Consider the following 25,350-nt stretch of genomic DNA (forward strand, 5'->3'; position numbering starts at 1 on the left):
GAGCCTGGCCAGGGCAACCCCAGCCTGCCTGGGACCCCCCCAGATTGTCTGGAACCCCCAGCCCGGCCAGGCTTCCCCCAGCTTCTCCTAAAGCTCCAGCCTGCCCCCTATCCCGCAGCCCTCCGGGGCCCCCCAGACCTGCCAGGAGCTCCCCCCGCACCCTCTCTGGGACCCCCAGCCTGCCCGGGACCCCCGGCCGGGGGCTACAGCATCCCAGCGCCCCGGGATAGGGGCGGAACTGCGGGGGCCGGCCCGGGGGAGGCGGGGGGCTCTCGGGCCGGGGCGGGGGCCCAGGCGGGACCTCCCCCTCCCCTCCCCTTCCCCTCCCCTCCCCCGGCCGGTCCCCTCCTCCTTCCCCTCCCGCCGAGGGCAGCCGGCGCCGGCCCGTCCCGTCCCGGGGCTCGGTGGGCTCCGCTGCGCTCCCCCGGTGCTGCCCCCTCCCCGTGCGGGGGTCCCGGGCGGCGGCAGCCCCGGCGCCCCCCGCCCCGCCATGGCCCGCCTCTCCGTCAAGGACCACCTGGACGGGATCCTCTCCGACTTCGAAGGTGCGGCCGGGGCCGCGGGACCCCCCGCTTGGGGCTGGGTGTCGGGGGAGCCCCGGGGGTGTCCCCCGGAGGAGGGGATGCTGCTGCTGGGGGTCTTGGGGGACGGGGATGCCCCCCGGGGTTTGAACATTGTGGGGGGCTGCGCTCCCCCCCTCGAAGCGGATTTTGGGGGCGCTGCTGCTGCCTGGGCGTTTTGGGGGGCGGCGGTACCCCGTGGGGGGAGCACCGGGCGCTGGGTTTCGGTCCCGCGGTTTTGCTGCTGCTGCCCTGGGGGGTCTTGGGGTGGACTGAGCATCACGGGGGGCTGGGCTGGGCATCTTGAGGGAGCCTGGGGGGGCCCCCGAGGGCTGAGCATCGTGGGGGCTGCGCTCCCCTCTGGGGCTGGGCATTGGGGTGGGGGCTGCACAGAGGGGGGACACGGGGTGATCCCCCAGGACTGGGGGAGTGCGCTTCCCCCGGGGGCTGAGTGCCATGGGGGTGGGGGTCCTGGGCTGAGCGTTTTGGGGGGCCTGAGCATCGTGGGGAGAGGGGTATCCCCCCATCCATGGTGGGGGCTGCTGTGCCCCCAGCCCGGGGGCTGCGGGGTGGGCAAGAGGAGCTGCCGAGGCCGCAGGAAGCGGGGCAAGGTGCGCTGTTCTCCCCCSGCCCGTGTTCGCGGGCCCCGTGCGCGCTCCCGCCTGTGCGCGCTCCCACCCGCGGGCCGGGGGCTGCGGGGGGGCCGGGGCCGGGCCGGGGGCGGGCGGCGAAACCCGACCCGGGGGCTGCTGCTGCCCTCGCCGGGGAGGAATGCGTGCACCTACCCCGGGCACCTTAACTCCGCCGCTGCCGGCGGACACCCCTCAACCCCCGCCATACCCCCAAAACCCCACAGGCCCCTCGTTAAACCCCTAAACCTCCTGCCGCCCCTCTTTTACCTTCCACCATTCCTTGAGGCCCCCTGTCATTCCCTCAAACCTCTTTGCCACCCTATGCCATACCTCCCCCCACCTCTCGACATCCCTTCAGCTCTTGACACCCCAACTTCATCCCCTGCTATTCCGCCAACTCCCCACCCTTCCTAAACCTCCTGCGACCCCCTCTTCGCCCCCAATGTCCCCCAAAGAGCCCTGCAATCCCTCTTCACCCTCTGCCACCCCCACCTGGCCCTGCATTCCCCCCCTGCTCGCCCCTGCCCGTCACTCCGGACACCATCTGGGCTCTGGCTGAGGACGGCTCAGGGGCCAGGGGCAGGTTTGGGGTGAAAGGAGGCATTTGGGGCGGTGCCAAAGCGGAGAGATGGATGTGGGGAGAGGGTCGCCGACCCGGTGACCCATGGCCTCCGGCAGGCCGGCCGCTGGGGCAGGGCTGGACCGGCCACCGAAATACCTGCCCTGGGGAGAGCTGTGATTGGCAGCGCCCACGCCCCGGCCTCTGACCCCTGCCCTGCCCCGGGCACAGGGGCACCTGGGGAGGGGACAGGGACAGGGACAGGGACGGGACCCCCTCCGCAGCAGTGCCCCCGGCASCACGGCTGAGGCGGAGGAGGGCGAGGGCGGGCCGGTGCCAGCGGGCGCGATGCCGGCACAGGCTGGCACACGCTCCGAGCGGCGGGGATGCAGGGGCGCAGCGTGGGCCGCCCCTCCAACCCCCCTGGGGCGAGGCAGCGGGGGCGAGGGAGGCTCCCGGGGGGCTCCCGGGTCCCCCGCGCTCTCCCGGGGCCGCGGACCCCGCTGCCGGCACCACGCTCGGGCTGCACTGTGCGGGATGCGCGGGGGTCAGAGCAGAATGGAGCCCGACTCCTCCGCCGAGTGCCCGGAGGCGGTGCCAGCGGAGCTTTGCACCGGAGCCCGGCGCTGCCACACCCGTGGGGAGCCCAGGGGGCCGTGTTGGCACCGTGTTGGCACCCAGGGCTGTGCCGTGGGCTGGTGGTCGCTGTGAAGTCGCGTGGGAGGCGCAGCAGCCGCCAGCAGCACGGGCTGTGACAGTCCCGCTGTGCCTGGCGACAGCGCTGGCCCGCCTGCCATCGGCGGGCTCCAGGGTTAAGGCCCGGGCCAGGGCAGGAATCCTTCCCGTCGGCTGCCGGGATGGATGCAGGGGGAGAGGGTCAGGCGGGATCCGGTTACTCGGCCGGATCCCTTTCAGCGGGAATAAAGCGGGCAGTGTGCTGCGAGGGGAGCCGGCGGCGGCGGCCACATAAACCGGGCAACAATGATCAAACCCGCGGGGACAGCGCCGCAGCGATGGCGAGGAGCTGGCGCCGGGCTGCGGTGCTTGGCGGGACAGGGGCACCTCCGGGTGATGGGGGGACACACACGGGGCTGGGGAGGGGGCAGGTGCCAACGGGTGCCACTCTAGTGCCACTCTCACGCCACCATGTCTTTTTCTGCCCCCAGCACTCAAGAAGTCATTTGAAGCAGAAGATGGGGACGAGGCACCCGGCTCCCCGCTGGTGTCCCCGCTGTCCCCAGGCACCGGCGAGAGCCCCCAGCTGCTTCAGCCCGGCCACCTGCCCCGCCTGGGCAGCGTCACCGGCCCCAGCCCCACACCCAGCCCCGTGCTGCGGACCCGGCTCAGCACCGGCCTGGCCACCGGCCGAGCCAACGGCACCGCCGGCACCGGCATCGCCCGCGCCGCCTCATTCCAGAGCCGCCAGGCCTGGGCCGCGGGGCCGGGCAGCGACGGGGAGAGCCAACGCAGCTCATCCTCCAGCCTGGAGAGCCCCGCGCCCACCGGGCCCGCCCAGGCACCGGGCAGCCCCCCGGCCRCCGGCCCCGGCCTGAAGAAGGTGCCGTCCCACGGCTGCGTCTTCCCGGTGGAGCTGGATCATCCCCTCGGCGSGGCCGCCGCCAGCCACGGCTCTCTGCCTGCGCTGGACCTGCACATCGCCGAGGAGCCGCCCGTGGGGGCTCCGGACCCCTCGCCGTGGGGCACCCAGAGCCCCGCACCGCAGCCTCGCACGCACCAACCTTCCTCCTCATCCTCSTCCTCCTCCCTGCCCCCCTACGATGGCACAGACACAGCCCCGGGGCTGCCCCCGCTGCCTGAGGGGTCGGGCGGGTGGGACCCGGCTCCCCGCATGCTGCCCCGGCCGCAGCTGAGGGTCACCCTCAGTGCCAGCCCCATCCCGTCCCGCCGGCTCCCTTCTCAGCCCTGGGGACAAGGGGAGGCAGCGCCGGCCCCCGCCACCCCCTCCTCGGGGAGGGCCGAGGGGCTGCCACCACTGCCAGKCCCCCAAGCCGCCACTTTCAGGCTGGTGTCGCAGCCGCAGACAGTGCAAGTGAGCTCCCAGCCCGCCTTCCTCGGGGGGCTGGTGCTGGTTCCGGCCCTGGGCACCGCGACAGCTCCCGGCCGAGCCGGGGGAACCCCCCCCAGCACCGGGCTGAGGGGACCACGGGGACCCTGCGTGGTAGCAGCGGCTCCTGGASAGGCTGAGTACGGCAGCGGGGCAGCGGTGGCTCCAGAGCACGGTAGGACTCGCTCCTGTCCCCGTCCCCTCTCTCCATCGGGACCCCCTGGGTGGGCGCAGCGTTGTCACACCCGCCACGGTGCCGGATGAGCGCGGAGTGACGGCGGCTCTGGGGACAGCAGGAGCCCCGCCAGCTCACTGCTCCCGGTGTGTGGCTGTGGGGGGGCTGAAGGCGCGGAGCCGAGAGCGGAGCTGGCAGCGCTCCTGGCCCGCCCGGCCCCGGGGTGCCTGGCGAGCCGCCCGCACCGCCCCGGCGCTAATTGTTTTTGCCGGCGCGGGGAGACAGGTCGGGACACATGTGCCCCATCGCGCCGGGCCCCGCGCGTGCCGCCTATCGCCGCGATCTTGTCCCGCGTCCAGCGCTTTCTTCCCCTCTCATCCCTCCGTGCTCGGCACGGGCACGGATCCCGTTCCTCCCTCCCCGTGGGGCGCGGGAGGTGGCGGGGGGCCAAGGTGCGCCGGGGCGTGCTCGGCGTGCGCCGGGTGCCGCGGGGAGCGATGCCCGGCTCCCCGGCGCGGCTGTGCCCTCGGCTCCCGCCGAGCCCGTGCCCGTCCCCAAGCAGGGCCAGGTGGTACCCGAGTGTCTCCCTTCGCAGCGGCCGGAGGGCACGGGCTGGCCGGSAGACGGCCTGCGCTCCCCGGTTGGGTGCCTGGGGCCCTTTGCCCGTCTCGCTGGGCTGTCGTGGAGCCGCCGTCGYCGGGCCCTAAGTACTGACGCGGCGAAGGCATCCATACATCTGCTCCGGGCCCGGTGAATCATCCCCCAGCAATGCCAGTGGCCGCGCTGCCCAGCCAGTCCGGCTGCCCCAYTGCCCGCGGCTCCCCTGGCCAGGCATGAGGCTGGGGACGAGCCGGGGTCATGGGGACACGGGAGAACAGAGCTACAGGCTGAGCCGGGGTGATGGGGACACTGGGGGACAGAGTTCAGGSCTGAGCGAGGTCATGGGGACAAGGATACGGTGTTCAGGGCTGAGTCAGGGGTGATGGGGACACAAAGGGACAGCATTTGGGACTGTGTCAGCGTGACAGGGACATGGGAACACAGTGCTTAGGGCCAAGCCGAGGTGATGGGACACAAAGGGAAAGTGCTCAGGGCTGAGACGAGGTGACAGGGACACGGTGCTGAGGACCCAGCTGCGGTGATGCAGCCCTGCTCGGGGCTGAGCTGGGGTCACGGGGAGACAAGGGACAGTGCTCCGGGCAGTGACAGGGACACGGTGCTCAAGAGCAAGCCGGGGGACGGGGAAATGGGGACACGGTGCTCGGGATGGAGCCGGGGTGATGAGGGGACACTGCTCAGGACAGAGCCGTGCTGGTGGCCGGCAGCCGAGCGCGGCGTGCCCAGGCTGAGCGACACGGGAGCCAGCGGGCAGCGAGTGGCACCGGCTGCCCTGCAGATGGCCCGGGACTGGCAGGGGGCTGGCAGACRCTGCTCGGGCACAGCGGTTTCTGTGCCAGGAAGAGGTGGGAACATGCTGTTTCCTCTCCCGTGAGGCCACCCCGGCCCCCAGCCGCTGGCACTCGTGGGTGGCCTCGGGGTGCTGTGGCACCGTGGGTCCCACGCCCCGTGGGAGGAAGCTCCGAGAGTGCCGCCGGCCGCCGCGTTTCACTTCCACGCCGGGTCGCCCACGCAGGGCCCGGGGCGAGGAGGAGGAGGAGCGGAGGAGGAGCCGTGGGCCGCAGCCGCCCTCTGCCTCGCACCCCAGGAGCCATTTGGCCCCGGTGACCAGCTCTCGGCGGCAGCAGCCTCGGCTCCGGCCGGCTCGCCCAGGTAAGGATGGCAGCGGGCAGGGCGGTGTGCGCGCAGGGGGTGCTGCCACCGGGGCTGGGTGACTGTCCCCTGTCCCCAGCGGTGCTGCAGGCGCAGGGTTTCGCTCCATGGTTCACTTCTGCTTCTGCCCACCGACGGTCCCGAGCCACCCCCAGCCCCATGCCGTGGCTCCCACCCGTGCCACGGCCAGACGGACGGGCTGGCTCTGGGTCTGGCTGCACATGGGGATTGTCACCATTGTCCCCTTAGGTAGTGTTTGGCACCGGGAGGGGCGCAGCTATTTCTGGGTCAGCTCGGCTGGGGTAGGGCTGTGGTGTGTGCATCCCCAAAATCCTCCATTCCCTTGCCAGAGGGGTCAGCTCCCTCGACTGGGTGTGGAGCCGCGCTGTCCCCATCCCATGCCCGGTTGCTCGGTTTGGGACAGCGGTGAGCAGCCGGACAGGGAGCTCCTGTCCCAGCTCATCCTCTCCCAGCACCCTCCACCCTTGGAGCTTTATTACAGGCTTCCCGGGGAACTGGCCAATTAAGCCTGCATCAGTAATTAAATCATGGAGGAGACCACGGACCCGGGATTACTTGTCCCTGTCTGGAAAATAAGAGCATCCGTGATGAGTCCTGGAACAGGTCTGGCTGCAGGAGCCATTTGCCCCGGAGCCCCGTGGGGATGCCAAAGAGCTTCCACGTGGCCACTCGGCTTCTGACTGTTGCCAACGGGGCTTTTTGGCAGTGACAGCGGGGACACGGGGGGCTCTGCGCCCGGGGGAGGCGGCTGTGGGACAGCACCCAGTGTCACCCCAGACATGCCCTCTGGCTGTGGGTGTCTCCTTGGTGCTGTCACTGGCACTACCACAGCCTGTGTGGGGGCTGCATCCTGGGGACTCCCCGGGTGGCTGGGGGCTGCAAGCACCAAATCCTGTCCCCTCCCTGTCTGCTCCCTGTCCCCATACCTGCCCCATCCCTGCCCCGTCCCCGCCTGCTGCCTGCCTGCTCCGTGCTCACTCCCTGCCTGCAGTACCCAGCCATCCTTGATGGCTCCAGCGGCTGCATCACTTGGTTCCAGATCTGTCCTGGCAACTGCCAAGGCTGGCAGGGACTGGGAAAGGGGGCCAGGGTGGGGTACGGGGGGGCAGTGTCCCCCGAGAGCCATGACTGTCCAGATGAGCATCCCCCACATACCTCCCATCCCACCTCGCTGCCAGCCTGTGGCACACGCTGTGGGCACGGGCAGTGCTGGGTGGGTGGATCCCCGCCSGAGTGGCCGTCCTGCCCTCCCCCAGCCCCCCCAGCCGGGTGTCACCGCTGTCACCAGGAAATCCGCGGCTGTTTCAGCACTTCCGAGGAACATCGCTACCCACGGGAGCGCAGGGGGAGCYGGGACATGCGACACTGCTGTGCCCAGCCCTGCCGTCAGTCTGGCACCCAGCGGGCACAGGGTGCTGGGTGGCTCCCACGCCGGGATGCCGTTGCCATGGCAATGGGGGTGTTCAGCGCCGTCATCTCCTGGTACCCAGGGCTGGCTCAGGCCAGCCCCTGCCCCCATGTCCCTTGTCCTCTGGCTGCGTGGCACACGGACACGGTCTCAGCAGGTCCCTCACAGCCTGGGCCCTCGCAAGCTGCCGCTCCAGCCTCGCCGGTGCCAAGCGCCGGCTGGCACACACGGGGGAGACTGCGGCGTGGGGGGACGCAAGCGCCGTGGGGCACTGCGGCAGTGGGGCGGGCGGCAGGACCACCACCCCTCGTCCCACCCCGCTGTGCCAGGGCTGGGCACAGGTGCTGCTGGGGTGGGGGGCACAGCACAGGGTGGTCCCCGGTGCCAGGGAGCCCGTGGRTGCCACTGGGGGTTGTACACACAGCCAAGCACTCCCACTCCCATTCAGAGGCACCACAGCTACCCACGGGGTGATGGAGGCCGAAATGCAGAGTGGGGCTGTCCCTGTGCCGTGGGAGGGGTCCCCATCCGTGCTGGGATGGCTGGAGGCTGAGCGGTGCCATGTGCCGGGTGGGCACAGCCGGGTTGGCTCAGCCGGGTTGGCGCAGCCTTCCCCACCCGCCAATCAAGCGGCAAACGGGGCGCAAGGGCTCGGCTGTGGTGGGGAGGGGGCTGCGGGGGGCGGGTTATTGCCATGCTGGTCATGCGTGGGAGCGGCAGGCTCGGCGGGGCCGGGCCGGTGCCAGCCGGGAGCTGGCGGAGGGAAGGGGCCGGGCTGCGGCGCCGCCGGGGACGGGGATGCGGATGGCGCCCGGGGCACCCCCCCGCCCGTAGCGGGGCGCTGAGCGAGGGCACCGCGGCGCCGAGGTAGGACCCGAACAATGGCCGTGCTGGGAAGCAGGAGGAGGAGGAGGAGGAGGAAGAAAGGGATTTGGGGCCCCCCAAGCTGCCGCACAAAGCGCTGGGGCGGGCACGGGGCTCCGGCGGCCCCCGGCCTGGGGCACGCTCCGGGCACGGTCCCCCGGGCAAACCCCACGCGTTCCCTGGGGCTCGGGGTTGTGCCGGTGCCTGCGCTGCACCCCCGACACCGCCGGTGCCCCTGGTCCAGCAGTGACCAGTGCCGGGGTACAGTGTGGGGTGGCACGTCCTGGCCCGGGGCCGGAGCCCCCCGGCTGTGCCAGGGCCGGAGCGGCGCTGCGGGAGGTGCCCTGGCGTGGGTGACCGTGGGCTGGGCAAAGGGTGCTGGCCATGCCCGCTGAGCAACCGGTGGCATGACCACGCCAAAGATGCCCCTGGCGCCTCCCCGGACCCCTCGGCGTGGCGCGGGGGTGGCGTGCCCGCGTTGCCATGCCGAGCCTCACCGGCACCCGGGAATGTGCCGGGGCTGCGTGCCCGCCSGCACGGCCGCTGCTGGGGCAACGCTGCGGGCGCGGGGGTGGGCGCCGGGGGTGGGTCCCGGGGGGTCCAGGCTCACCCCCTTTGCCCGCCCACCGTGCAGGGAGCAGCCTGGAGCCCGAGAAGTGTAGCATGGAGCCGCCGGCCGTGCCGGAGGAGGAGGAGGAGGAGGAGGAGGCGGTGGAGGTGCCCCTCTCCGTGGCGCCCGGCCCCGTGGGCTGCCAGCTCTTTGGATACGTGGGAATCGAAGCTGTGCTTGACCAGATGAAAATCAAAACCATGAAGACGGGCTTTGAGTTCAACATCATGGTTGTGGGTAAGCGTCGGGCGTGGGATTTGCTCCTGGTCGGGGTGGGAATACTGGCTCTGATTCCGCCATGCCAGGGGAAATCACACTTTTAAGGGATTTTAAGGAAATGTAAGGGATTTTATCTGATTYAAGTAGCAAAATATTGAAAAGGAGSAACATCCTGTGCCCTGTAACATAGTGATGCTSATAGGTGAGCTCATCCCAACCTCTGGGATGCTCCCAAATGGACATTGAGGGTCTATAACCTCAGGGAATAAATTTATTTGGGAGATAAACTGGACTAGCTCAATCTCCTGGAATGTACCAGGGGCTGTCAACTTGGGGAATGAATTCATTTGGGGGGTGAAATGGATAATCCTAACCTCTGCAATGCTCCCAAGTGGATACCAAGAGGTTATTGCCTTGGGGAAAGAGTTTATTTGGGCCTAAATGGCTGTCAAGGTGTTACTGCCCTCAGGGATAAACCAGAGCTGCTGGTGTCCCCTCAGGGCAGAGCGGGCTGGGCAAGTCCACCATGGTGAACACCCTCTTCAAGTCCAAGGTGAGCCGCAAATCCTCACAGCCCGGCCAGGAGGAACGCATCCCCAAAACGGTGCAGCTCCAGTCCATCACCCACGGTAAGGCCACCACCACGGGCTGTGTCCCACCAGCCCCTGGGAGAAGCAGGGGACTGGGCTGGGGGTCTGAAGCTGCATTCACAGCCTCAAACTGTCCCCCATGCATTGCTCTCCCCAATGCTTCATCCCCCCTGACCCACCCCTCTGCCCCACAGTTATCGAGGAGAAAGGGGTGAAGATGAAGCTGACGGTGACGGACACACCGGGGTTTGGGGACCAGATCAACAATGAGAACTGGTAGGACACAACGACACAAYGGGGTGCAGCAGCCCAGCTCGGTGGGTGGCAGGTTGGGGTGGAGGTTGAGCTCACTGCTGTCCCCAACTCCTCATCCTCAGCTGGGACCCCATCATCAAATACATCAACGAGCAGTACGAGAGGTACCTGCGGGAGGAGATCCTCATCAGCCGCAAGAGGAAGATCCCGGACACCAGGGTCCATGGATGTGTCTACTTCGTCCCCCCGACAGGTCACTGGTGAGTCCCCACTCGCAGCASCCAGAGCTGATGGGGTCACTGTGGGGCGGTTCTGTCATGCTGGGATGATGTGTGGGGTCACCACGAGGTGATGGTGATGGAGTGGGGGGGGATTATGGTGGGATCACCCCAGGCTGATGGTGGTGGAGCCACCCTGAGGTGATGGTGGTGAAGGTCACCTGAGGGTGACTCAAGTGGTAGTGGTGTGGTCACCCCATGATGACAGTGGTGGGGTGGTCACTATGGAGTAGTTGTRTCATCCTGGGATGATGATGGTGGGGTCACCCTGGGCTGGTGGTAGGGCAGTGGTGGTTGAGTCACTTCAGGGTGACAGCGGTGGGGTCACCCMCCAATGACAGAGGTGGGGACACCCTGGAGTGATGGTGGTCCTTGTCAGGCTGCGCCCACTGGACCTGGAGTTCATGCAGCGTCTGAGCAAGATCGTCAACGTGGTGCCGGTGATCGCCAAGGCTGACACGCTGACCCTGGAGGAACGGGCAGAGTTCAAGCAGCGGGTGAGGACGGGTCCCCGAGGGGCTCCCGGGATGTCCCGTGTCCCCCCCAGCCCCAGCTGAAGCCCTGCATCCCGCAGATCCAGGAGGACCTGAAGACCCAYGCCATCAGCGTGTACCCGCAGGAGGACTTCGACCAGGACCCCGAGGACAGGGCGCTGAAYGACAGGATTCGTGTGAGTGCCGGGGTGCTGGGGCGGAGGGGGCTGGTCCCTGTGGAGGGTGGGGCACAGGTGCCCTGGGGARCCCTGGGCAGCAGCACCCAGGGCGAGCACACCCTCTGTGCCGGCAGGAGGAGATCCCCTTCGCCGTGGTGGGGGCAGACCAGGAGCACCAGGTGAACGGCAAACGGGTGCTGGGCCGCAAGACCAAGTGGGGCATCATTGAAGGTGAGCAGTGCCCCCCGCACCCCATCCATCCCCTGGGGCAGGGAGCAGCACCTGTGGGTGTGCCGAGCCATGGGACATGGCACAGAGCCTTGCTGGTGCTCTGGTGGCACCCGGGGTGTGCCAGGATGCAGTGCCAGGGTGGTGCCAGGGTGGGTGCCGAGCTGTGGGATGTGTCACGGAGCCATGCCGGTGCTCTGGTAGCACCCAGGGTGTGCCAGGATGTGCTGCCTGGCCATCCCAGTGCCACATCGCCCTCGTGCCCACCCTGCCCCTCTGCCTTGCTTTGCAGTGGAGAACCCAGCGCACTGCGAGTTCCCCCTCCTGCGGGACCTGCTAATCCGGTGAGTGAGGGATGGGCTGGGGGGTGCTGGAACCCCACAGGGTGACAGCGGAGTAGGGAGGACAATGCCATGATGCCCCTCCTCCCTCTGCCACCCCGGGCAGGTCACACCTGCAGGATCTGAAGGACATCACCCACAACGTCCACTATGAGAGTTACCGCGTTCGACGGCTGAACGAGAGCAACCGGCCGGGGCTGAGCTCCCTCAACGGGCTGCCTGGCAAGGGCGAGGCCAGCAGCCACCTCTGAGCCACCTTGTGCCCCCTTGAGACACCACTGGACCCCGCAGCACCGCCCATCCCTGCCCACCATGGCTGTGCCAGGACCCTGCCTGGGGTGAGGAGCCCCCCGAGAATGCCCAGCTGCCCTGACCTGGGTCCCTCACCCCAAGCTCTGCCATGGGCACAGACCCCCTGGACCCTGTGTGACATTAAAGGTCAATCCAGAGCCYTCAACCTTCACCTTCCTGCTGGACTCCCAACTTCTGGTGTGCCACCGCTCTCCGGTGCTGCTCGGGCTGCTGGCACCCTGGGGAARTGGCGGTGCCACCCGCGGGGTGTGGCCAGGATGCAGGTGCCCTCCCTGTGGTCACCTCACCTGCCCTGCCCGGTGACGGCAGCTGGCACAGCTGGACTTTGAGCCGCTTATCAGGTGGTGGAGGCGCCGGGAGGGGAGCGGAGGTGCCGGAAGGGAGCAGAGGTGTCGTCCACAAGGGTGTGAAGGGGCTACACCCAACTGTGACACCCCCCTGTCAGGGGCACCCAGCACCGGCTGCAGTCCCTAAACGCCTCAGGGGGTCCCAGTGGGTGCTGCCCCGCTGGCCCTGGCACCGTGTGGGGACGAGGCTTCAGGGCGGCACCCCCCGGTCCTCCAGGGGTGCATGAAAGGCCTCTTTGTGCCTCCTGCCGTGGGCAGGGCTGGGGCTCAGCGCCAGGACGGTGGCACACGGAGCTTTCCTGCCCGCCCCGGCCCCACCGCGGCGCTCGGCGTCACCGCCCTTTGCCCAGCCCCGCGTTAATCATCCACCCGCCCCCTGCAGCCACCGGCGTGGTGGCAGCGGCAGCCGAGCCGGGGGTCCTCGGCACGGGCGGCTCGGGGGTGCTGGCGGCTCCCTGCCCTGCGCCCCACCCCTCTTCCCCAGCGCCCAGATAAGAGCGGCTGCGGGCGGCACCCACTGCCCGGCGCGGCGTGGGCACAGAGCGGCCGGACCATGGCCGTGGCCACAGTCAACCTCCGTGCCCTGACCTCTTGGGTGGGCATCGCCCGGCTCTTTGCCGTCGTGCTGTCYTGCCTCGCCTTCAGCCTGGTGGCCTCCACAGGGCACTTCGAGGGTCCCTTCGGGACGTGGTGCATGTTCACCTGGTGCTTCTGCTTCGCCGTGACACTGCTGGTGCTGCTGCTGGAGCTGCTGGAGCTGCAGTCGCTGCTGCCGCTCTCCTGGGACGACTTCACCTCGGCTTTCTCCATGCTGGCGGCGCTGATGGTGTTCACCTCCTCGGTGCTGTTCCCCGCCACGTTCATCAGCAGCCCCTGCAGCAGCAACCTGTGCGCCCGGCAGGCCGTGGCCACCACCGCCTCCTGCCTCTGCTTCCTCGCCTACGCCCTCGAGGTGGGGCTCACCCGTGCCAAGCCKGGGGACATCAGCAGCTTCCTCTCCACCGTGCCCGGCCTCCTCAAGGTCTTTGAAGCCTACGTGGCTTGCCTCATCTTCTCCTTGCTGGATGAGTACAACGGGGTGCCCGGCCTGATGTGGTGCGTGGCCGTCTACGCCATCTGCTTCATCTTCACCCTCCTCATCATCATCTTCACCATCGGCCGCTGTCTCACCTACATCCCCTGTCCGCTGGAGAAGATGCTGGTGGGGTACAACTTCCTGGCGCTGCTGATGTACCTGACCGCCACCGTCCTCTGGCCTCTCTACAGCTTCAGGGGACGCAGCCGCCCTGACCCCTGCGGCAGGAACTGCTGGTGGAACAAGCACCTGGGGGTCACCTTCCTCACCATCTTCAACCTCATCGCCTACTTGGTGGACCTGGTCTACTCCACCAGGATGGTTTTTGTCAGGGCACCTCCCTAAGGGCTCGGGGCGGGGCTCGGGGCGGTGGGACACGGCTGGGTGTCGGTGTCGGTGTTGGTGCCGGTGTCGGTGCGGGGCTGCCGGCGGAGCTGAGGAAGAGGCTGGATGCCTCGGAACGCTCCCTGTCCCCGCACCGGAGCAGAGAGCCAGGGGGTGCTCCCAGGGGTGCGCTCAGCCTGGGGTCTCATGGGCTGCACAGACAGGGGGGCCGGAGGGGCCACCAGGGGCTCCCCAAACCCTGGAGCTTGAGGGGGCTTTGGGATTAAATTGGGTCATTTTTCACTTGTTTCTGCCTCCTCTTTCTTCCCCTTCCCAGCTTTCTGTGGGATCCTCGCTATGGGGGTGAGAAACTGGGGGGGTCTTGTGAGTACTCAGGATCACGGGTGACTTTGGGGGGCACCAGCAGCACTGTGGGGGCACCAGGCTGCTCCTCCTTGTTGACTCTGCACTGGAGTGAAGCAGGGCATGACCAGGAAAAGCCCAACCCGGATGCCTTTTCCTTGGCACCTGCACGGGGCCCTGCCAAACAGGTTCAGGAGGAATGCAGCTGTTGGGGGGGCTGAGAGCCCGCCAGGTACTTGTCACCAGCATGGCCGGGTCCTTGTCAATGCCACAGTCACCCCAGTGGGTTCGGTCCCAGCCACGTGGGCAGAAATCCCCCTTTGGGGGCTGCTGTGGTGTCCCCTCCCTGGAGGAAAACTGGGAGGGGGGTGGCTGCCACCCAGTGCCACCARAGCTGGAGGGGCTGGCACATGTCACCTTGAGGGCAGTGACACCAGGGGCTGGTATGTGGGAAGAAGGCAGCCATGCAGGGCAGGCAGGGGAAGGTGTGCCTGCGGGCAGAGCTCCTGGCACCGTGCTCCTGGGTGTGGCACAGCTGCCCGTGGGGCACCCAGCAGGTTTTGGGGCCACTGTCCCTACGCTRCTCCTTGTGCCACTGCTTGTCCTGGCCACTGCCTGGGGCCATCCCTGCTGCCTCAGGACTGCCAGGGCCATGTCGGGGACCGTCACTGCCTACAGGGTGACACAACAGGGCTCACAGGGGTCCCCACTACCAGGAGATGGCACAGACCGACAACCACAAAAGAACCCGCGGGTGCCCCGGTGCCTGAGCAGGTGGCAACTCCATGGCAGTGCAGACTCCCAGCCCTGCCAGTGATGGCAACACCACGGGGTGGCCTGGGGGTTGTCCCCTTTGCCCAGTCCCTGTCCCCACAGCGGCCACCACCATGGCACCAGGCAGTGGGGCTGCAGGGAATGGCAGAATTTTGGGAGGAAATAACAGGAAAAGGGCAGTGCCAAGACACAGTGCAACACCCAAGCGCTGGGTATTGACAGTGCCTGGGATGATGGAAATGAATGGAGGAAGGAGGACGGGAGGYGCAGGGAGTGACAGCGGTGTCACTGGTGATGAGCTGTGCCGGTAGCATGTGGCTGTGGATGGCACGTGGGCAGTGCCAGCACGTGGGGTGTGGTGAGGCTGCGGGGACAGGGGCTGGACTGGCACTGGTGTGCAGGTGAGTGGCTAGAGGAGGTCTGGGGGGTCCCGGGGGGAGCCCAGCCCAGGAGCCCCATCAGGGCACCTCCCAGCTGGGGCACACGGAGGGTGCTGGGGGTCTCTGGGAGGACCTGAGGCTCCTGAGTGCGGGAAGCCCTGGTGCCGGTCTGCGCCGTGCCAAAGGGTGTCTCGATGCCGTGCCACGGTGCCGTGGTGCCGGTGTCACTGTCATTGCGGTGCGGTGCGGTGCCGGTGCGGTACCGGTGCAGGGGCGATGTGGTGTCAGTGCAGTGCCGGTCCAGGTGCGGCGCGGTGTCGGTGTAATGCCGGTCCGGGTGCAGTGCGGTGCCGGCGCGGTGCCGGTGCGGTGCCGGTGCATTCCTCCCCCTAGGGGTCGGTGTGTCGCGGCGCGGGAGGCGGTGCGGGGGGCGGCTCGCTCCTGCGCACGGCCCGGGACGGCCGGGGCACGGCGGCGGCGGCGGCGGCGGTGGGAGCGGGCACCGCCGCGGGCCGGTGAGTGCGGGCGGCGGGGGGCGGCGGGGGGCGGCCCCGGGGGGATGCGGCCGCGGACGGCGGTGGGGAAGAGGCGGCGGAGCCCGGCCGGGGGGCTCCTCCTTGTCCACTCCGCGGGGGCAACCCCAGCCCCCCCGGGCCGGCCCGAGCTGCCGGGATGGGGAGGGCGATGCCGTGCCGTGCCGTGCCGTGCCGTGCTCCGGTGGGTCCCGGGGGCGTCACCTCCCGGATGCCGTGGCTGCTTCTGCCCCCCGTAGTGGCGTCCCGGAAACCTCGCAGCAGCACCCAGCCCTCTGCCCTGTCAGCTGGGTGTCCCTGTGTCCCTCACGGATGCCTTTGTAGCCTCAAATACTTCTGTGGYCCCAGGGACACTCCTGTGTCCCCCGGTGCCCCCAAGGATGCCCTTGTGACCCGCCATGACCCTGTACTCCCAGGAATGTCCCTGTATCCCCAGTTGGACAAGTTGCCCCCCCAAAAACCCCCTTGTGGGTCCCCATCTGCCCCTTCCAAGGCCTGATCCCCKTTCAGGGTGACTTTCAGGAGGGCCCACGCCCCTCCCTCTGCTGTGGGGCTGGGGGCCCCGTCCAGGACCCCCCTGAGCTGTCCYGTTGCTCACTCTGAGCATCCCCAGCTCTGGCTGGAGCAGGGGCCGAGTGTGACAGCCTGTCAGTGCCATGGCCAGGATGGGTGCTGGGGGGCAGCCCCAGGGTGGGTGCCGGCTGGGAGAGGTGCTGGGGGAAAGCTCGGGAAAGGGAGTCCGACTCCTGCCCAGGGAAGGGATGTCCTGCATCAGGGACATGTCCACCGTGCTCCCCTGGAGCAGGTCCTCAGGGCAGACCAGAGTGTGGGTGCCCAGAGGTGGGTCCCCAGGGGCATTGGGCAGGTCTGACCCCATCCCCACGTCCCTGCCACCCTCTTGCCGCACTGAGCACCACACCTGGGTGGGGAAGTGGCACCCCGAAGGGTTGGCACCCTATTTTGGGGRGACACGTGTGCTCCAAGACAGCTGCGTGGGGACGTGTGTATGTGCCCGGCAGGGAAGGGGTTAACGCCGGGAGGGTTTTGGGGTGCCGGGGTGTCCCCAGCTGGGTACACCCAGGCTGCTCCTCGCACGGGTGACCTCACGCCACTGCCATGGCAACGGCTCGTGAAGTCACCGCGAGCGGGGCGGCTGCCTCCAGCGTGGGGTGCTGGGATGGGAGCGTGGGAGGCAGCGGCGCGTCCCCCCGCTGCCGCTGCCCGCGGGCCCCCAGAATGAGCTGTGTCCCCACCAGCGCCGACGCCTCCGCCTGACCCCCGCCCTGCCCGCCGTGCCCGTGTCGCCCTGCCCGTGTCACCATGCTCGTCAAGGAGTACCGCATCTGCATGCCRCTCACCACCGAGGAGGTGAGCGCGGGGYGGCGGGGCCGGGGCCGCCGAGGACCGGGTGTCCCGCGGGCGTCGGGGACACCCCGATGGAGGGGGTTGTGGGTGGGGGTCCCATACCCACAGCAGCGCAGCGCCAGGGGACCGGCTCCTGCCCGGAGAGGGACACGGTGACCCTTTTGGTTTCTCCTCGTGGCACGGCTTGTGACAGGGACCAGGCTGTGCTGGGCTGGGATGTKCCGTGCAAGGGCTGAGCYGTATTTTGGGATGCAGGTGGGGGACATTTCACCCCTGAGCACGGCGACCTTGGGTCTCAGAGCCCGAYGGCAGCACCGGGGCACAGCAGAACCAGGAATGAGCCAGCAGGCAAAGGGCACCGGGGGTTTGGGTGCCCGTGGCACGACAGGGAGCGTAGGCTCCATCCCTGTGCCTGCAGAGAGCCTGAATGACATCAGCTAACAGCAGTGACAGCTGGCAGCATCCCTGGACAAAGGTTYCTCGGGAGAACCTGGGGCCGAAGGGGCCGTTTTGGGGGAGTAGGGACCTGCAGCCGTGCCCACCCTGGGTAGTGCCATYGCTCCCCGGTGGCATCTGGGGAAGGCTTTAATTTAGGCAGAGTGGCGTGATAGAACCGTGCTGGCAGTCGGGGCGGTGGATGGGATTTTCAGCAGAACAATCAAACCCCTCATTGCACAGCTGCATCACCAAATACCCATCTTCAACCTTATCGTTACACAGACACATCCATGTACATCACATAGATACACAGCTTTTCYCGGCTCCCAGGCAGCTTGCCGAGCAGAAAACTTCCAGCCATTCTGCAAGGTGCTGGGAAAGCACAGGGAGAGCAGGATTCAGCCCTTGCCAGGGCGTTGGGACAGCCTAGGGACACGGGAGGTCACACAGGGTTCCCCCGCTGCACGGCTCGGGGTGTACCCTCCACCCTTTGCTCCGTGCCTCAGTTTCCCCCTCGGCAGCGCGGCTCAGGCGCCGSGCAGTGCCGGGCGGTCAGCGGGGCGGTGGCACTGAGGGCGGGCGCTGTGCTTGCAGTACCGCGTGGGGCAGCTCTACACCATCAGCAAGCACAGCCACCAGGAGAGCGAGAAGGGCGAGGGCGTGGAGGTRGTGAAGAACGAGCCCCACGAGGATCCCGTGCACGGCCCCGGCCAGTTCACCGAGAAACGTGTCCACCTCTCCAGGTGACCCTGTGGGTCCAGTGAGGGCTGCTGGGTGGGCATTGCCTTGCTGGGCACGAGCAGGCAGCGGGGCCGAAGGGCCGTTTTGGGGGAGCAGTGGCCCCAGCCCTCCCTCCAGAATTCCTGGGGAAGGTCCTTCCTGGGTCCTGGGCACCCTGCAGTGTGGCTGCACCCATCCCCCAGGGCTCCCTCCATCATCTCCCCAAAGCATCCCCAAGTTCTGGGATGCACCGACCCTGGGAGTCTACACCCATCTGCCAGCACCCAAGTTTAGGGGCTGTGTGTGGCCCAGCAGGGTGCCCAGGTCCTGGGGGGCACCCATCTTTGGGGCCTGCATCCCATTTTGAGAGCTGCATTCATCTCTCRGGGTGTACTCTGATCTTGGGGAGCTGCACCGATCTTTGGGGGCTGCACCATCTCCTGGGGTGCTCTGATCTGGRGGGGCTGCTCCCATCTCCTGGGGTGCATCCTTCACCCAGGGTGCACTGATCTTCAGGGGCTGCACCCATCTTTGGGAGCCACATGCCAGAGTGCACCCATCTTAGGGGTTCACCCCCTTTTTGGGGCTCTGCCCCTTTCTCCTGGAGTGCACCCATCTTCAAGACATGCACCCACCTTGCAGGGGTGCACCCCTCTCTGAAGGGCAGCCAGTTCTGGGTGCCGATGTGCGCCTGGGCAGGGGGCTCAGCCATGCCCTGGCCCTGGGGATGTCACCGCTGTCCCCCAGCACCGCTGTCCCCATGTCCCCTCGGTGTCTGCAGGCACGGGCTGCTCCCCACCAGGAGCTGCTGGTGTGAGACGGGCTATTTTTAGCTGCAGCACTCACGATTCCCCTCTCGCCTGAAATTTATTTATAACGCCTGAAAATTAATCAAAACCCACCTCCCGTCTCCCCAGGGGGYCCGATCCTGCCGGGTGCTGGGGGACAATGGCAGAAACCCAGGGACTTGGCCATGGGGAGGTGGAGGGGTCCTGGGGAAGCGGTGGGGGTCCGGGAAGGAGGGTGGGGGTCTCTTGGGGGAGGGATTAAGATGTCTGGGGAGGAGAAGGGAACCCTGAGGAGAGAACTGGGACACTGCACTGGAGATGAGGGTCCTGGGGAGCTGGCACAGATCCCTGAGATGGTCCTGGGATGCAGGTGAAGAATCTGGGGAGGTGCCAGGGGGCTCTGTTGGGCAGAATGCCAGGGTGGTGAGGAGGGTCCTGGGRAGCTGACAGGGGTTCCTGAGGGTGTTTTGAGGTGCAGGTGGGGGTCCTGAGGTGCAGKTGAGGGTCCTGGGGAGCTGACAGGKCTCCTTAGGGGTGTTCTGAGGTGCAGGTGAGAACCCCTGGGGGCACCTTGGGGTGGAGGTGAGGGTCCTGGGTAGCAGGTGGGCTTCCTGGGGTGGGGATGGGAGTCACAGAGCCAGGCTGTATTTGGTGGCACGGGGCTGGGTGGCACCAGCCATGTCCTGTCCTGAGGGTGTCCCCTTCCATGGTGCCCACAGCAAACTGCCGAGCTGGGCACGGGCTGTGACCCCCCGCATCTTCTACATCACCGAGAAGGCCTGGAACTACTACCCCTACACCATCACGGGTGAGCCCCGGGCAGGGCGTGGGACGGGCACCCCATCCCTCCCCAGCAGTGGGGGGAGCTGTGTGGGACTGCTCCATGTCTCACCACTCCCTCTCTCCCCGGTGATGCCACCTGGTGATGCCATCCTGTGATGCTGATATGYCATGGTGTCCCTGCAGAGTACACGGTAAGGAGGTGTCATGTGGGGACCTGTCACCTTACCAGCTGGGGAGAGGGCACTGGGGGGGCATTTTTGTGGGTTGGTGTCCTTTGGGACAGGCATCCTTCAGGGCTTGATGTCCCTGAGGGTGGGAATTCCTCAGGGTGGGTGTCCCTTTGGGGTCAGATTCCCTCGGAGGTGGTATTCCCCTGGAGAGGGTGTTCTTGTGGCTGGGGGACCCTTGAGGATGGCCATCCTTGGGGGTGGATGTCCCTCAGGGTGGGTGTCCCTCAGGGTGAGTGTCCCTCAGGGTGGGTGTCCCTCAGGGTGGGTGTCCCTCAGGGTGAGTGTCCCTCAGGGTGGGTGTCCCTCGGGGTGGGTGTCCATCGGGGAGGGTGTCCCTGGGAGTGACATCCTTCGGGGACCAGCTGACAGCCGCTCCCTGCAGTGCTCCTTCCTGCCCAAGTTCTCCATCTACATTGAGACCAAGTACGAGGACAACTGCGGGGACAGCGAGAACGTGAGTGTACACCGCAGCTGACCTGGCAAACCCATCACTCGGGGACACGTGGTGCGTGCCACTCACCCTTCCTGCCCTCCCCAGATCTTCCACAGCGACAAAATCCTGGGTGACCACGAGGTCTCTTTCCTGGACATCGCCTTCGACGAGATCCCTGAGCGCTACTACCGCAGCCTGGAGGTACCACGGCTGGGGATGGGGGAGCTCTCCAAGGCCACCCTCTTGTCCCTGTCCCAGAGGAGGACTCATGACCCGACTCTTCCCCATCCCCCCAGGACCCCCGTTTCTTCAGCTCGGCCAAGACTGGCCGGGGGCCGTTGCGGGAGGGCTGGCGCCAGCACACCAAGCCCATCATGTGCTCCTACAAACTGGTGAGCGTCAAGTTCGAGGTGTGGGGGCTGCAGACACGGGTGGAGCAGTTCGTGCACAAGGTGAGGGGGGCCCAAGGGGGGCAGGGAGGCACCGGGAGGGCAGTGACAAGGTGCTGACCCCCGTGGTGCTGCAGGTGATCCGGGACATCCTGCTGATCGGGCACAGGCAGGCTTTTGCCTGGGTGGACGAGTGGTGCGGTGAGTCCGTGGGGTCACCCTGGCACTGCAGGGAGGGGGACACACGGTGCCCACGGTGGGAGGGGCCTGACATGGTGGAAGGGGAAGGTCAAACTGCTGATGCCACTAACCCACCACAGCTCCTGCTCTGCCTCTGCCTGCCCTGCTGCCTGCCCTGCTGCCTGCTCTGCTCTGCGCCCCCTGCCCTCAGCCCTGCCTGCACCCCCGCACGCTGCCCGCTCTGCTGCACCCCTTGGGGAGGACAGGGAGAGGGGTCCCAGCACCCTGCCTGCGCTRCCTGCATCCCCATTCTGGCAGGGACACATGCTGCAGGTGGCTGCCACGTGTGGGCACGGTGACGGGAGCCCCGGTTTTGGTGGCAGCTGGCGGGGGTGCCAGGCCATCCCGGTGAGCGGCTCTCTGCCTTCCAGACATGTCACTGGAAGAGGTCCGGGCCTTCGAGACTCAGATGCAAGTGGCCACAAACCAAAAGCTGGGGAGCCAGCACCCCTAAGCCCCTCTGCTTGTCAGGGATGGACACCCTGGACCCCGCCTTGCTGCCTGGTGGTGGGTGCAGGCAGAGGGGCTTGCGCCCCCCCTGCACCCCGCGGCGGAGGGTCCCCCCTCCCAGCTGCCCTCCCCGTGTGTCCCCTGCCTGCGCTGGCTGCGCCGCCTGTCCATCTCTTCCCCGCTGCTGGCTGGGCTGGTGCTGGAGTTGGGGAGCTGGCTGTGCTGCCCAGCATCCCCTTCCCTGCCCGTCCCCCCGTTCCCAGTCCCCGTCCCCTTCCTGTCGCCCAGCTCGGTGGGGAGCCATGGCGCGGGGCGCAGGCTGCCCCGGGATGAGGGTGCARGACGCGGCCGTGCCGAGCGGCCCCAAGCACGGCTGTGCTCGGCAGGGATGACGATGGAGGAGGTGCGCCGCTACGAGCAGGAGACGCAGGAGGCCACCAACGAGCTCATCGGCCTGGTGGCACCGGCCATCTCGGTCAGCGAGGTGGGGCAGCCCACGGCCACGCACTCGGCCCCTGCCAGCGCCCCCTCCACTCCCCTCAGCGACGARGCCCCCGAATTCCTGGCTCCCCCCAAGACCCGCCCGCGGAAGAAGTCGGCGCCGGAGACCCTGACGCTGCCCGCGCTGCGGGAACGCGCTGGCGCCGAGTGACGCCGGCAGTGCCACTGCGGGCTGGACTGTGCCAGCTCCGCCACCCACCCCGGCCCCGCCGACCGGTGCAGAGCCCAGGGAGGGACCCGGACCCGCCGTCAGGGCGCTGGCAGCCCTGGGGGGTGCTGGCTTCCCTGAGCTATCGCGGTGCCCACGCGGGTCAGTGCCACCACTGCCGTGCCAGACCCGCTGGCTGTACCAGGAGGGGATGCCAGGCCAGCGCAGGTCCCCGGCAGAGTCGGGCGATGGCGCGGGAGCTGCTTCCCTCGACTCCACCCGCCCCGGTGTCTGCAAGGGCCGCCGAGGCTGGCGAGCAGTCGGGAGGACCCAGCTGGTGCCCACTTGCCGTGGTCGGGCCGGCTGCCCGTGCCAGGCTGGAGCAGTGCCCTGCAGGGTAGGCACCAGCACAAGGGCACAGTGACGGTGACAGTGACAGCCGGGCGCAGGGCTGGGGCTCTCCACGGGACCCCAAGGGGCTGCACAGCCCCGTGCACGGCTGGTCCCGCAGTTGGGGTCCCCTTCACTGTCCCTCCAGCTGCTCGAGGGGGGCTGGGGCAGGCTGGGCCCACCGTTTTCTTTGGGAAAACAAAGGCCTTTTTGGAAATAAAGCTCGAGACACGGCAGCTGGTTGCTGGTAGTGATTTATTTGGTGCTGTGGAGGGGTGCCATGCCTGTGCTGGGGTGCTGCATCCCCCAGGCCTGCATGTRTGCAGTCAGGGATGCCTGGATTGCTGATCCCAGGATGGGGAGATGGGGTCCTGGATGGGGCAGCGAGGCTCCGGGAGTCGGGTGGGCGGGGCAGGCAGGAATCAGCCCAGCCCCGGGGCAATGYCCCCAGCCACAGGGGAGGCACTGGGCTCCCCTCCCTGCCAGCCATCATCATCCTCCAGCTCCTCAGCCCCCGGCAGAGCCTCTGCTCCCAGCAGGGCAATGTAGTGGGAGCTGCAGTAGACAGGTGCCTTGTTGGGGCTGGAGTAGACCTGTTCAGGCCGCAGCGAGGCAAAGGGGTTGCTGGCRTAGGCCACGATGTGGGTCTCGAGCTCCACAAGGATCTGCAGGGAGGCCTTCAGCTCCTGCTCGCTGCCAGGAGAGAGGACAAGACCCRTTAAGGGGTGGCTGTGCCCGCTCACTGGGGCAGTGGGGCCGTGCTCACCTGTACACAGTGAAGAGCACGGGCAGGCGATAGTCCCGCAGCAGCAGCAGGGTGGGCAGCCAGCCTGCCAGCAGGTCTGGGCAGGCATGGAAACCTGTGGGGACACAATGGTGAGGGTTCCACCTCTTTCCCATCCCATCCTGGCCCTGGGGAGAGCCGGCTCCAACTGAACCYACTCCATGCTGGACATGCCAAGGTATGCGGTGAGTTTGGCAACCCTCAAAAAGGTGAAGTCTGGGTCCCCACCAGCACGTGGGGCACCCCAAACTCTGGATCCTGAGCTGAGCTAAGCATTGAGACCTGAAGGGAAGGACCTGTTTCAACTGCAGGTGGGTGACACAGGCAGGACACCAAGTGCCTGGTGAGGGAACGAGGCAGCCATGTCCCAGCTGCCCATTGTGTCTTGGTGCAAAGCCCTGGGCATGTCCCAGGCCACCTGCAGGCTCAGCCCCAGGTACTGAGGAGTCCCTCCCATGTGCCCTGTGGGGATGTCCCCATCCCAGCAGTGGGGTGTGAGAGTCCAGCCCCTCCGTGGCACAGGCACTCACCTGGGTGAAAGCCGACCACCAGGTCAGGACGGGCGGCCAGCTTGGTCTCCACATGGCTTTCCCAGAAGTCGTGGTAGAGCCCCTTGTAGCTACTGAGATAGATCCTTCCCCGGGGTGCCAGYGTGGCCAGGGGTGGCCTCATGATGGGTCCGTCCACCACGTCCACCCCCACCATCACCATCTCCATGCCCTGGTGCCCCGGGAACATCCGTGTCAGCTCATCGTAGTCCGTCAGCCGCATGTTGAGGGTCTCCACATGGGAAGCCCCCACCACGTGCACGGTGAGGGGCCTGGTGAGGGGGTCGATGCCGAAAAGCCGCAGCCCCAGCCCGATGGTGAGTGGCCGTGAGTGGAAGTCGGTGACCAGCCGCCGGACGGATTCCCGCAGCTCCACGTCCTCCGGCCGGGGCTTCCCGGCATTAGCCCAGAGCAGGGTCATGTACCGCCCGGCCATGATGGCACCCAGCTTCTCCTCCAGCTGCTCCTGCATGGAGAACCAGTCCTCCCAGCCCCTCACTTCCCGGGCAGGTTTTGTCCAGGTCTCCGTGGGGAAAGGGATGTCTCCTGGGGGGAAGGGGSGAGGTTGGAGGGCACAGTGGTGGCCCCACAGCCCAGGCTGCCTGTCCCACCTGTGCTGTGGGAGTAGGGCTGGAGAAGGGATACTACACCCCACCACGGGACCTGTGCAGCCTGGGATTGGGGTCAGGCAGGTTGGAGGGGACACGCACCCCACCTGTGAAGATGAGCCACTCCACCAGCCGATCCAGGGCCACCAGCTTCAGCTTCTTGCAGAACTTCTTGTGCAGCGGCCAGTTGGCACGCTGGCACACCACACCACAGTAGTACACRTTTTGGCACCTGGGCAGACAGGCAGCATGCCCAGCCATGGGGGAGGGGGGGCAGGATCCAGCCCGCTGAACCAGGCTCCCTGCCACCCCCTCCCAAGGCTGTGTCACTGTTTTGGGGGTGCCCTGTGGCTGGAGGTAGGCACTGGGGTCAGACCCTTCACTTCACCCCAACCACCTAGGCTGGAAGTGAGTGATGGATCCATCCCCTGTGCCATCAGAACATCTCCCCAACATACCTCTTGCAACGCCGGAGGCTTTTGGGGTCTGGGAGGGCATCGGGGAGCTTCTTGCACTCGACACAAAATTTGAAAGTGTCCTCCATCTTCTGGAACATGTCAAAGTATGTCCGGATGCCAAAATCACTGCCACTCTTCCTCCCATCCATGGCAGACCTGCGGATGTCAAACGGTGAGCAGGATCCAGCCTACTGCCACCGCAGCAGGGCTGATATCCTACCTCCGAGGTTGCCAGGATTTTCAGCTCCAGCCAGGAGCATCCTGGCCTGGGTGGGGAGGGGGAGCCAGGCACCCTGGAGGGGTCCACCCAAGAGCCCATCAGAGCCCGCTGTGGCCTGAGACGGGAGGGTGGGCTGAGCCATGAGAGCTGCTCCAGCTGCGGGGAGACACACAGGATGCTCTTGCTGGTGGAGGGTGTGGGGAATAGGCACCCATGGGTGCTCACTCACTTGTAGTCCTCGTAGCTCTTCATGTTGAGCTTCTGCAGGATGACGTGAGACAGCCCCGGCACGTTGCGGTCCATGGCCTGGAAGCCCAGTGAGTCCACATCGGGAGCCCTCGCCGCTGGCTCTTCCGTGGGCTTCTTGGAGCGGCCGGTTTTGTGGGCAGCGCCTGCRTTTGGCTGGGCCGTGGCGGCTGCAGGAGAGAGGGGTGCGGGCGAGGAGACCGGTCCGGGGGTCCCGGGGTTCTGCCGGGGTCCCCCGCGCCGCCCCCCACCCCCACGGCGCCTCCCGCCCGCCAT

The 25,350-nt window shown here is 67.5% G+C and overlaps 5 protein-coding genes across 6 annotated transcripts; 3 read left to right on the forward strand and 2 right to left on the reverse strand.

Moving 5' to 3' along the window:
• Positions 1–371: 371 nt before the first annotated feature.
• LOC130584951 (septin-12-like) lies at positions 372–11,690 on the forward strand. Of its 2 annotated transcripts, XM_057385243.1 has the most exons (11): positions 372–545; positions 2,918–3,991; positions 8,689–8,901; positions 9,384–9,512; positions 9,668–9,749; positions 9,851–9,988; positions 10,386–10,503; positions 10,581–10,676; positions 10,793–10,889; positions 11,179–11,230; positions 11,334–11,690. In XM_057385243.1, the coding sequence occupies exons 1-11, from the start codon at positions 491–493 to the stop codon at positions 11,476–11,478; spliced, it is 2,199 nt and encodes a 732-aa protein (XP_057241226.1). In that variant the 5' UTR covers positions 372–490; the 3' UTR covers positions 11,479–11,690. The 2 variants fall into 2 exon arrangements, with proteins under 2 accessions (XP_057241226.1, XP_057241227.1); XM_057385244.1 differs by lacking the exons at positions 372–545; positions 2,918–3,991 and adding an exon at positions 4,668–5,761.
• Positions 11,691–11,769: 79 nt separating this feature from the next.
• On the forward strand, positions 11,770–13,588 carry LOC130584953 (myeloid-associated differentiation marker-like). Its single transcript, XM_057385245.1, is given in 3 exon segments — positions 11,770–12,175; positions 12,177–12,267; positions 12,270–13,588. Coding segments are annotated over 3 exon segments (1,194 nt in total). The 5' UTR covers positions 11,770–12,109; the 3' UTR covers positions 13,307–13,588.
• A 1,603-nt stretch (positions 13,589–15,191) lies between these two features.
• LOC130584958 (actin nucleation-promoting factor WASL-like) lies at positions 15,192–16,453 on the reverse strand. Its single transcript, XM_057385251.1, has 2 exons — positions 16,443–16,453; positions 15,192–15,561 (listed from the first exon to the last, which is right to left on the reverse strand). The coding sequence occupies exons 1-2, from the start codon at positions 16,451–16,453 to the stop codon at positions 15,192–15,194; spliced, it is 381 nt and encodes a 126-aa protein (XP_057241234.1).
• Positions 15,440–22,439, forward strand: LOC130584956 (cytoplasmic phosphatidylinositol transfer protein 1-like). The gene is given in 11 exon segments (XM_057385249.1): positions 15,440–16,541; positions 16,544–16,653; positions 16,655–16,703; positions 17,733–17,881; positions 19,366–19,454; positions 19,613–19,620; positions 20,042–20,113; positions 20,198–20,293; positions 20,389–20,544; positions 20,619–20,682; positions 21,558–22,439. Coding segments are annotated over 11 exon segments (1,149 nt in total). The 5' UTR covers positions 15,440–16,451; the 3' UTR covers positions 21,824–22,439.
• Positions 22,440–22,485: 46 nt separating this feature from the next.
• MSS51 (MSS51 mitochondrial translational activator) lies at positions 22,486–25,350 on the reverse strand. The gene is made up of 6 exons (XM_057385248.1): positions 25,058–25,350; positions 24,609–24,764; positions 24,258–24,382; positions 23,525–24,088; positions 22,977–23,070; positions 22,486–22,903 (listed from the first exon to the last, which is right to left on the reverse strand). The coding sequence occupies exons 1-6, from the start codon at positions 25,348–25,350 to the stop codon at positions 22,633–22,635; spliced, it is 1,503 nt and encodes a 500-aa protein (XP_057241231.1). The 3' UTR covers positions 22,486–22,632.

This window comes from Malurus melanocephalus, unplaced genomic scaffold (assembly GCF_030028575.1).
Source record: "Malurus melanocephalus ecotype Western Australia unplaced genomic scaffold, MMel_1.1 scaffold_801, whole genome shotgun sequence".
NCBI lineage: Eukaryota > Metazoa > Chordata > Aves > Passeriformes > Maluridae > Malurus > Malurus melanocephalus.